We start from the raw sequence: 12,299 nt of genomic DNA on the forward strand, positions 1-12,299 counted from the left end.
GCACGAATAAACCAGACACTAACACAAACTCTTCAAAATTATTATTTTTTTTATTAACCTGTAAAATGCTCAGCTTTTTGTGTTGTTGGTATTTTAGCAAATGTAAAAAGAACAGAAAAACAGACATCCAACATGCTGAATCTTTTAGTATTTACTTGTTATGAACAATATAGGAGTGTTTTGTTGTTTTCTTGAGGAATGAATTGTAAGACTATCAGAAAACTGATAATTGACTATGGATGTTAATATATAACAACTAACATTCTACATAAATGCCATTGTGCATCTGAATCACTGTAAGCCTGTCTCATATGCCAATTGTTACATATTTGATTAAACATCATAAGCCAGTAATTATTTGATCATCTTGATTTTCATTTTGCATAGCATGGAACAAAAACAAAGTACAGACAGAATCAACACATATAACAAAGAGATATGACATAAGGCAACACATGAGTCAAAAATGAATTTTTACATTTTTACTAAATTATAAAATGTACATACAAGGGTTCTCTAGTTGGACGCTTGTTAAGACAAAGTGAACGTCTTCTATTATGTGCATATGTTTAGTGTGTAAAACATTTTCTCTATTAGGTCTCCCTGATTATGCTAATAAAGAACCAGTCCACTTGCATAGAAGCACCAAGTGATCAGTCAAATTAAGTATAAATTTGATTCTGCACAAATCATTATTAATAGTGACATATAGCTGATCCATTTTGTAAACATTTGACAAGCTTTCGCTTTGAAGCCTAAGACCTATTTACATTTTCTGGGACAGCATAACATATAGAGACCCACAAGGAAGTAACTGCAGTAAAATGGGGATCAAGGAGAAAACTAAGTTTATATCATCGGACTTCAGCACTGATAGACTGAGGAGATGGCCGATATTAGCTGCCTCATTCTTGGAAAAAAAAAAAACATGAATTTATTCAAAACATTTCATCTATTGATTGATTTGGTTGAATCAATCAATCAACCAAATCATCTAAAACTGGTAACCTTTTTTAGATGTAGGTCATGCCACCCTGGGTGGTGAGCCATACAACTCAGATCAAAAACCACGACTGCTACTAAGTCAGTACCTGCTAAATAAACACTTTACTTATAGAAGCAATAGTTCTCAATGTTCTCCCTTTTAAAAATTACAGCGCAAGAAACACGAGGGTTACAAACCTAATGTTGTAGTTATTAACCAGAGTTTAAACAAGTATTTCTACCCAATTTATTTGGTGTTTTTATTTTTTTTATTTTTTTTTTAGTTAAACTAAAATAATTTAACACATCTTATGAGAAAATAAAATCTGTAAGTATTTCTGTGATGGTTTCTCTATAGTAACCTTCAGTTTACTGTGTGTGAGATGAGATGCTGTTTGCTTCCTCATACAGCAAAACCATCTTTTATGGTTTCTGAAGGGCTAATTTGATTTAACAGACTGTGTAACAATGGCAAAGGAGACACAGCGGAAGAAAGATGCACCTCGATTCTGACACACGTAGAATAGAGGTGGGCTGAAGATGCAGGTTAAAGAACAGTGCAGGAGTGCCGTAAGACTGTGTCAGCAAATATATGTAATGTCATAAAATGTCTCGTTTAACGAGGATAAGCCTGGTAAATGTGAGTGTTATATAAAACAGCTGCAAATTGTTAACATATCGCAACATGTCCATTCCTCGGCATAAGCCATGCTAGGCTAGGTTCAAAACACTGACGCGCCTTAACAAAGAGGCTTCAGAGTTGAAGGGGACTCGTCATTCTTTCGGAGGAAGTTTGGTTCTCAGCATGCATCACTAGGGGGCGCCGATGCCAGGTGGTCAGAGGGAGGATCGTTGCTGTGAGGTGGGCTCAGTTTCATGGTATTGAAGAAGCCCGCCACCTGGCCCGGCACTTCTGCCAGGACGCTCTGAGCAAGAGCTTCCTGAGGACCCTGGAGAAAGGAGAAACAGGGATGGTAACAATGGAGGACGGACAAATACAAAAATGATATACGCAATGTGAAAAAGAAGCCAAAGAACAAGCAGCTAAAGAAAGGCTCAGGTTAGCATTGCTATGCATAAAGTTGAAATCAGGTATTTACATAGAATGCAAAAAAGAAGATTCATTGACATTAAATAAATAAAGACATTATTACCATAAAGGGACAAGGGTGTACAGGAAATGGATAGATGTGTTATTACTATAATACGGCTTTCACAGTTTTGTTAAAAACCATATTATCTTCTGTAAAATACTGAACTTAGCACCAAAATGAAAATTTGAGGGAGGAAAACAAGTTGGGAAAACAGGATGGGATAGTCGTACATGTCTAGGAAGGACAGGGGTCGCTGGGGGGCTTCAGGTCAAATAAATTGAAGAAGGAGGCCACTTGGTCAGGCAATTCTGCCAGTACGCTTTGTGCGAGTGCTGCAGTGCCTGCCTGAAATTAGATGTGCGAAACTTAAAACAACGTCCGCGGTGGAGCACATCTGCACGTTGGGGCGCGCTGGAGCTTACGTTTTGGAACTGCCTGAATGGCACGAACTGCACAATGTCCCTCATGGCGGCCTCGCCCGTGGCCGAGCGCAGGACTCCGTCGTCTCCGTCCAGGAACTCCATGGCGCTGAAGTCCGCCGCTCCCACGCCGACAATAATGATGGACATGGGCAGCCGCGAGGCGTTAACGATGGCGGTGCGCGTCTGATCCATGTCGGTGATGACTCCGTCGGTGATGATCAGCAGGACGAAGTATTGCTGCAGGAGATGGGAGACAATGCAGAGAATTTATGGTGAGATTAAATTAACGGGACATTATTATGTGCTTTCCAAGCACATAGTGCCATTTTATAGCATAATCAAGTCACTATGTTCACTTCAGTTGTTAAAAAATGCTATATATCAAATATGACTAAAAACAAATTCTACTTCGTAATTCAACGCCTTGAAATTGGGCCTCTGCTTCTTTAAGAAACTCCTGCTCTTTCTGAAACTCCGCCTTCAGGAAGTCATCACAACATGGCTCCTCTATTAACCCTTTAGCAACATTTTTACCAGTGTTGCACTGCTCAGCAGATGCCCTGCTCCCCCAGGTGTTTGCTAATTCCAGCTGACTTGTCTGAAGGAGCCGAGTGGGAGGGGGCTGCCATGTGAGGCAGAAGCTCAGAAACTGCAGCTCTGAGGAGGAGGTTCGTTCTCGAAGGCTTAGCTAGGTCCACCCAGGTGTTTTGCACAGCTGAATGGTTGCCATGGGAGATTATAGGATTTCTCAAACGTGCATGAAAAAATCAAGGCAATACTCCAGGTATGTTTTTGATGAGGGAATAACATTATAACATGATGTAAAGTTCAGTAAAGTCAATTTAGTATATAATACTGTCCTCTAAATGGACATTATAATGAAAGAAGACATTAGTACACACAACTTTTCAGATTTCCATTTGAAAAAACAACATACATGTTGGTCAAGCAAGTCAAATTTCCAGAAAATACATTTGAGTTTGAAGTTCAGCACATATAAGCCTTTTCAACTGTTGCAATTAATTAAACATTTGTTGCAACTCACAGAGGCGGTTTGCTGCTGTAAAGCCTCTCTGCCAAAATGGGCCACGTGATTGATGATTGGAGCGAAGTTTGTTGGACCATAGAGCTTCACCTGAGGCAGACACTGCTGATAGGCAAAGATCACTCCCTCTATGCCTACAAAACCAGACAAAAACAGATATCATTTCGGTAACACAAACAATCTGGATCTCTTGTTTCAGTAACACTTTATTGGAAGGGGGTTGAATAAGACTGTCATGACACTTTTATAAACATGACATAACACATGTCATGAACATGAATAAGTCTTCATGAATATTTATGACTGTTGTCATAAAGCGTCATTCGGTAAATTATGGCACTTTTATTACAAAGTTGACATTATTCAAAATGTCTTTGTTATGACAACTTGACATTAACCAGGAAATCATTACCGTTTAAAATTTACCTTTAATAACATAAAGATACCTAATTTTTAAAGTGCAATCAGTAATACTTTTATAACAAATTTATATCAGTAATGATTTCTTGGTTAATGTCAAGTTGTCATAACAAAGACATTTTGAATAATGTCAACTTTGTAATAAAAGTGCCATAATTTACCGAATGACGCTTTATGACAACAGTCATAAATATTCATGAAGCCTTATTCATGTTCATGACATGTGTTATGTCATGTTTATGACAGTGTCATGACTGTCTTATTCAACCCCCTTCAAATAAAGTGTTACCCTTGTTTCTACACACCACCGTGTAAATGTAGTACATCAAAAAAATAAAGACGAAGCCCCAACATAAGGAGCTTTAACTTCCTGTGAGACATTAAAGATTCACTAGGTCTTACCTGCACAGAATGGATTTGAGGGGTTGAAGTTGATGGGGAACTCATGGCTGACCTGCAGACGAGCAACTAATTATGTCAAACGAATGTGTCTGGACAAGGTACACTGATCCAGGGTGAGCTCTTATTTTATTTTTTTTAAAGTATAAGACAGCTAAAATCAATCACCTGCCATGTTGGAGGAAGCTTGGCGCCAAAACCAAAGGCGGGGAACATCTTGTCACTGTGGAAAGGAAGTTATGCAAGTAAGAATGTTGGTCAAGGGGAGTTAAGCAACATGGAGGACTAAGACATACACTTTCCCCAGGTCATACTGCACTGAGTGTCCCATGAGTTTTATTAAGGACCTCATTCAGAAGGACAATGGGTTTGGTTCACCTCTGCTGTAAATCATTTGTTCCGTTATTTTATGCCCAACAGAGCGCACAAGGAAGTTTACCCATGTGTTTGGAAAGTATGGGGAGAACCTGGAGGAATGCAGTTCCTACAGCTGTGGTATAAGTCAGTGTTGACGTTTTCCAACCTCTGCTGCGGCGACTTTAAGATGGAGGGAAGAAAACCACATTTGATCAGAGCTGCTCTACTTGGACCTGATAACTGGACGGACTTTACTTCCTCACATTTATTCTCTACAGCAACAAACATCTCACCGGCCACTTTATTAGGTACACCAACTGCTAGTACCAGGGTTGTCTCCCTTTTGCCTGAAGGACCACCTTAAATCTTGGCGGTATTGACTAACTAAGATGGTCGAAGCATTCTTCAGATGTTTTGGTCCAAATTACCACAATGTGACCTCTGAGGTGTATGGAGGTCCAGAATAGGGGGGGGGAATCACTTAAAAACTATATAATGAGATCATTTAATGTCCGTCTGCCTCAAGCAACCATGTAACATTGAACGCAGCATCAAATCTACAACAGAATGGCTAAAGATTGAGAATCAAGGTGTTGCAATCATGGTCAAAGGACAAATCCTTAACCTGACCTGTGCAAACAATTGCACAACGCTCCTCGTTTTCTCTATCGAGTCTTTTTATTTAAAATCTGAATAAGTTTACCTTATTGACACCATGCATTCAACGTCATCTTTTTACCTGTCATAATCCTGGATGACGTTACCGACTGCCCAGATCGCTGCCAGATACTCGTTGTAGCCTTGAGGGTTGATGTAGTGTAAAGATGAGGGTAAACCGGGATCCCCATTGGAGCCCGTGAAATCGATAGCAATCTGACCACAAGCATAAACAGCATCAGCTTTAAAATCACACAAACATGGGAAAACACAATGGGAAGTTTTGTCGATATTTCTTAAGAGTGGAAATGATTTTTAATAGATTGTAGTACTCACTGTGAAGTTAATCTGACAGCCGCCCATTATGTAATCCAGAAATGTGTACTCCTTCACTATCTGTAAGCAAATAAGGATTAAAATACATATTCTAACACCATAATCATAATAGAAAACTGCATCTTTCATTTAAGATTTTCATGCTTCTCCTGACTCTCAACGTTAAGGAAGGAATGGAGTTAGAAGGCCAGGAACGAAGGAGTGAAGGAAGGAAAGAAGGGTACAGGAATTAAGGAAAAAAGAAAAGGCACAAAGAAGGGAAGGATGGAAGAATATTTCGAGGATGGACTTGAGGAAAGGAGCAGGGAAGAACGCAACAGAGAAAAGTTTCAAACACTGAAACAGGGAACGATTAGGTCAGGAAATACAAATATTCCTCCACACTCTTATTCATTTTTTAAATGTATCCAGACCTGGAAAATACAGAACTCAACTTCACCCCTAAGTAAGAAACCTTAAAGTAGCACAAAGTTGTCAAGTGGAAAGACTACGTGGTTTTCAAAACTTTCTGCATGTGTCAATGCGAAAGACGGGGATTTGCACGTTTTTCGTCACATTAGGATTACGTTGTTCTAAAACATGTTAAGACAAATAAATCTCACTCGTATTCCTGAGCAGATTCAGATCTCCTCATTAAAATTAATTGGACTAATATATGATTAAAGGTGCTTGCTCCTTTTATTTTCTGTCATACCCATTTGGCATAGAGTTAGAATTCCCACACATGTTTTAGTCAGAAAGTCCAACCTTCTTTTTGGGATTATGATAGCTTTAAAATTACATATTTATTTGGTTTATGAAGGAAATGTCTTATGAAATATTTACCTTGCATTGTTTTATGATGATAATTCCAGAGTTTTTGTATCCTTTCTTCTTCTGCTTCTTCTTGCTGTTGATGCATTCAAACTCCGCCTGAGGAGAAGAGACTCAAACCAGTCAGATTTCACCACCACCTTTGCCAGGTGTTTTCGTAACGCGTCGTGAAATAAAACAAAGGTTTAAACTGAACTCACAGCGTATGACTGACACGCCTGCTGTATCTGACAGAGTGACGTGAGGAAGGAGCCAATGAAATCATGCGAGCCGCTGTTGTTGTAGTCGTAGCAGTCGATCTGGGAGACAAAAGAGGGTCGGGAGAACCAGGACAAAGCCTCACTAGTCTTTATTATCATCAATTAAAGCATGTGGGAGGCAGAGCAGATGATGCAAGAGCATGAGTGTGATGCATTCAATGTGACACTCTGACAGTGAAAACCTCTAGCAGAGACACACACACACGCATCCATTGTTGGTGTGGAGAGAACAGAGAAAACAGAAGAGCTCTACACACAGTATGAAGCAACCAGCAGAGATCAGACAAGCTAGAAGAAGCTACAGCCTACAGAAATCAACGGCTATGAAAGCTGATGGGTCATCCATCTTAACGGAGAAACTGGTCCATTGGCTCTCTTACCAATTTAACGTTTAGCCATGTAGCTAGCAGGTAAAACAAAGGAGCTGCATTTTGACTGAGATTTGTAGAAAAAAAAAAAGTTAAATTTATACGTCAAAACAAAACTAGCAAAGTAAGATTTAGTTGAATTTGTAGCAAGTGGATACAGAATGAAGCTGGATTGAAGTAATGAAGTTTGTTGAATTTTTGTGTTTATAAAGAAAGATTAAAGGTTTCCTTCAGTTTCAGATTTATACTGATGAAATGTGGAAATATTCAAAGGTTGTGAGTACTTTTGCGGTGCACTATGCCTAATATGAAATTTCCAAGTTAAAAACAATTCATGAGTGACTGGACCCCCAGCGCAGCATCGTCTCATTACAGACTAAAAAGCAGGTGGGTTCAGCAATGGACCAGTCTCCTCAGCAGCAGGTGTGTTCCTTTAAGACGGATGTAGATGCATTGTGGACTTGAGCCGGTCCGGTCACAGACACCGCATCCTTCAAGTGATGTGCACTCACTCTGCTAACAGTTAACTCACTTGTTGTGCTGCCTGGAAAGCATCTGTTCCACATAAGTGTGCTTTAATGGAGTTAGGAAATGGACATAAAACAAACACGCATTTCTTTATTTGTAGCAAGGAGATTAAACGCAACAGAACATGTCCAGGGGACTTGATGTTACTCAACAAGAAGCCTCGGACATTAGGAGATTCTAGCTTTTAATCTTTACTAATACTGCCTGGAGTTGTAGTGTTTGTACCTTTATAGATTTTTCCACGTCACCGTCGCAGAGGGACTGAATCGGGATTCTGAATGGCTTCCATATGGGGTTTAGGTTGCATTTCACCACCTGAAATATTAGTGAATATTAGAAAAACTGCAATGTTTTGTAACGGTGCACACTTTAAACTTAACAGTAATTACTTCACTATCACAAACAGCACTTTGTGTCTGTACCTCTGTCCTGTGGGCAAGCTGCCATCCAGTTTCTGTCTGCTTGTAAAACTCCAGGAAAGGGTCGGACTTGCCAAAAAAGTCCTGGAAAAAACAGAGAGCTGTAGTTAACTTTATTTAACCGTAGCAATGTTAAGGCTTCCAAATGTAAGTCATAAACTCTTATATTATCCAGGAAATGACAAATGTTGGAAGGCAGTTAGCAATATTTATTTTTCTCTTGAACTTGTTTTCAATAATCACCAGGGCTGAAACGATTAATCGTACTAATCGTGATTAATTGATTATTAAAATAATCGTCAACTAATTTGGTAATCGATTAATCACTAACTGGAGTACAGACTCAAAAACAAAAGGACAGCACACTTAGAGCAGTACTTAAGTCAAACCTGAAAAATATATATACAAATATGTTTTGCATGTAAAATCAAACAAAAAGTGTTTGTAAATATGTTTTATCCAGAACTCATCAAGTGGCAGTTTTAGTTTCATTGGGTTCAAATTTTTTTCCTTTTATTGAACAGACCAAACACACGTTGTATTGATGCTAAGTCGAGCAGAAAGGGCTAAACTTTTCAAATGTTGATGTTAGAAGTGTTTTTCATTTTTTATTTCAGATGCATCCTTTACTACAAATGATCAAGAATTCAATAATGGGAATATTATTTTATATTTTATTTACTGTAGGAGATAAAATGCTTATTTTCATATTTTAAAAATAATAAAATTAGTTATAAGCTTCTAACATTGAACAAAAAATGTCTTAAACGCAAGTAAGTTTGGAGAATGAGCCAATTTTTTTTTATCTGATTAATCAATTAATCAACAGAATAATCAATAGATTAATCTACAACCAAAATAATCGTTAGTAGCATCCCTAATAATTACTACATCAAGTGAGTTGTTTTGAGCGCATAGACACCAGGATCTGATCTAATCATGAAGGTCACGTTGATTTGATGACTCATCTTCAATCATCTGCCTTTAATAATTCAGTATTGACAAAACAGTTTGGTCAAGAGTTTAAAAATTCAGCAGCAGAGTAATCTGACCAATCAGCGAGCGGATCAGTCAGTCAGTCATTCAAACCTTTTTGTCCAGTGACCTGGCAGCAATTTCCAACGCCACCGCCCTGTTGTCGTTTCTCTCCTCCGCACAAATCTAGAAATTGGAAAAAGAAAATCTGCTTAGCATCCCAAAACGTATAATAGTCTTGAACTCGAGTTGTTGAAGCTAAAACATAAATATGAACAGTAAATAATGTTTGTTATGTAAAGATTCGAGTTTGTGTGTGTGTCTTTGTAGAAAGTCAGAATTTTGCCTCCAGCTCGTTTGATTTGTTTTGGTATAAAACAACCAAAACTCTTCTTGGGATAACTGAACTGAATTTCCACAACAAAATGACGATAAAAGTACCAGTAACGTTTCTTAGATCCGATTATCCTCAATGAATTGTAAACTATGTGTTAAGTTTTTTTTTTGTTGTTTTTTGTTTGGCAAAAGTTGGATGTTTTCCTATATTTTTAGGACCTAAAAATAAAATGGTGATTCTTTAAAAATGCCAACAAATTGCCCAAATTATAAATTGTCTTTTTCCAAAAGGTCAAGTAACATAAGCCGCTCCAAACACTTTCTATTTTGTACAGAGAGCAGAAATGGCCCACTTGTACTGTTGCGGTTCCAGTCACCTAAAACAAGCAGCAACGCTCTAAAAGCAAAAGAGGTGAAGTACTTGATAAGTTTTTAATCAATCAAATAAGCTCACGGTTATCGTTCCTTTCCCTGCTGGTGTCTTGTCTCTCTTCACAAGAGGTTTCGTTAGTTTTTTCGAGGACACAATCTGAACACAGAGACACAGCAAGTCAGTTTAGTAAGAGCTGCTACAACCTCTAGCTTAAAACCAGAAATGTCTATGTTTTAACAAATCGAAAAAGACGCATCAAGCTCGATAAGTAGCCGGCATTTTCTTTCTGACCTGTCCCAAGGTGCACTCGAACTGTCCCAGGAAGTCCGCTTCTTCTGGAGTGCAGTTTTCGCTGTCGATGTCGTACAATTCAAACCTCAGTTTCTGCACCGCCTCGAAGTAGTAGTCGAGGATGATGCTCTTGGAAAACTTGGGATTCAGGCAATTCTGGATTTTCTCCGTTCGCCCAATCTAGCGCAAGAGACGGTAAAAAAAAAAAAAAAAAAGCAAAAGAAAAAAGCTGCGTCGCATTACAAGTCCAGATCTTTTCCGTGATCAAAGTGACGTAGAACAGAAACAGCCGAGTGCTCACCTCGTACCAGTGAGGACCCGAGGAGTTCAACAGGACCACGCACATGGGGTCGGACTTGGAGAAGGCGTCCATGTCCAGCAGATTATCACAGGTGATGTTGAGCGCCACCTTGGTGACGCAGTCTGTGGCCTTGGGTTGCGGTGCTTCAAAGGACGCCATGGCTTCTTCACTGCAGTTTTAGGGGGGGGAGTGAGGGGGAGATTAAGAAATATTCAAATTTCCAAGTGCAACTCTCTGACCCCTATAAGCCAGGCTTATTGTATCATAAGCCTTACAGGCTGCCAGGCTTCATCTGCTTTATATGTATATATACACACACACACACACACACACACACACACACACACACACACACACACACACACACACACACACACACATAACGGTAATAGTGACATAACAGTAATAGTGATAGTGAAAGTACGCCAATTACACTGACTGCACCTTTGCCTTGGCTTTGTGCAATGCTGCAGCATCTGGTCATAATTTTGCACCGTCTCCCAGCCATTGTTTCAGAAGGGAATGAAGGAGAACATACTCTTCAAGATGAGCAATTGTTTTGCGTCTTCAGTCAGGAGAGTAGTAGACTATACCAACTGAAATAAACTACAGGGGATGGATGATATCCTGAATTTGCCTCATCCCATACCAAGAGAGGAGTGCAAGGAAAGTTTCCACACTGAGGAAAAGCCTTTTCTTACCTGCCTTCAAAAAGTCTAAGACGAACCTAATGGGACTCTACTGGAATTCTGTATCAGCAACAAAATTTCCACATGGATCTGGTGTGAAAGAAAGGAAGGATAAACATCCAGAACATGTGGAAGAAGCACCTGGTGCTTACCGTCAGTACGGTAGGGGTTCTGTGATGCTGTGGGTCTGCTTCTCTTCCTATAGAAATGTTCTTGGAGATGGCATGATTATTTCTTTACAGGAATAAAGGAATGCCATCAAACAAGAGTGCCGCCTCTGTTCAATCACATTTATGACATCACCAATGTTAAACTACATGAGAGGAAATATTTGAAATATCTGAGCTGTTGCCTAAAAGTCTAATGTTTTACTTTCAGTTAGCAAAAGACCACAGCACAGAGGATTTATATAGAAATGTTGACATTGACTAGACGGATATTAAAGGGCGTAGTCGGTAAAAAGTGTGACAGCATTTTCCTCTACAAGTCCAAGAAACTGAACTCTACTCAACTGGTTTATGTTTGTGACAAACTGCTCCGGTTAATATATTTTTAGTCGCAAAGCCGACATTTAGCGCTCTGCAATTACAGCCAGATAAACATTAACACTGTACGTGTTTAAATGGCTCCTGTGAGTAAACTCTAAACTAAGCAGCTTAGTAGTGACAACCCAGACATGATGGGATATTTAGTCACAACTGGCCGCTATTCACAGTTAGTTTGAGCTTCGTTCCATAAAAGCGAGCGGTGCCATTATAAATGCAGACGTTTCAGCGCGTTTTTTTTTTTTTAAGAAAACGTTTCGCCCTTTTTTTAATATAGTGAACAAAAATAAAGTTATGTCAGAGGTTTCCTTGGGTAATAACGTACCTTTTCTCTAACCGTCCGTCCTCCTAAAACCCAGCAGAAAGAAACTGAGGTTGGCTAGCTAGCTGTAGGAGTGGGCGGTGTTCTCCTGTCATCGACGAAACCAGAAACACTTTGTCACCGGGTCGCTCCTCCGCCTTCCAGTCACCACATCTTGTTCCGAACCCACAAACAGAAGATAATAGTGCACACAATTCACGGGCTGCATAATATTTACAACATAAACGTCACTCGTACTCGGTTGAATATCCCGTATTTCACGTGACGCGTGTGCTCTATGTTAGTTATATAGGCAGGGGGCGGGGCTTTCCCAGATACATTAAAATTAATTTCCATTATTTGTTGCCCAGACTGGCTTTTCCATT

The 12,299-nt window shown here is 39.3% G+C and overlaps 1 protein-coding gene across 2 annotated transcripts; it reads right to left on the reverse strand.

The window, feature by feature from the left end:
* Positions 1–31: 31 nt before the first annotated feature.
* LOC106914575 (copine-3-like) lies at positions 32–12,216 on the reverse strand. Of its 2 annotated transcripts, XM_088001546.1 has the most exons (17): positions 11,938–12,216; positions 10,379–10,547; positions 10,078–10,257; positions 9,868–9,942; positions 9,192–9,263; positions 8,106–8,186; positions 7,909–7,998; positions 6,728–6,826; positions 6,540–6,626; positions 5,715–5,774; positions 5,461–5,594; positions 4,533–4,587; positions 4,368–4,419; positions 3,546–3,679; positions 2,501–2,737; positions 2,309–2,423; positions 1,795–1,934 (listed from the first exon to the last, which is right to left on the reverse strand). In XM_088001546.1, exons 2-16 carry the CDS (start codon positions 10,535–10,537, stop codon positions 2,313–2,315), a joined length of 1,626 nt encoding a protein of 541 aa, XP_087857672.1. In that variant the 5' UTR covers positions 10,538–10,547; positions 11,938–12,216; the 3' UTR covers positions 1,795–1,934; positions 2,309–2,312. The 2 variants fall into 2 exon arrangements, with proteins under 2 accessions (XP_014836932.2, XP_087857672.1); XM_014981446.2 differs by lacking the exon at positions 2,309–2,423 and having other exon boundaries at positions 32–1,934; positions 11,938–12,215.
* Between the last annotated feature and the right edge of the window lie 83 nt (positions 12,217–12,299).

Source organism: Poecilia mexicana, unplaced genomic scaffold, assembly GCF_051168715.1.
Source record: "Poecilia mexicana isolate PSO_F unplaced genomic scaffold, ASM5116871v1 scaffold_20, whole genome shotgun sequence".
NCBI lineage: Eukaryota > Metazoa > Chordata > Actinopteri > Cyprinodontiformes > Poeciliidae > Poecilia > Poecilia mexicana.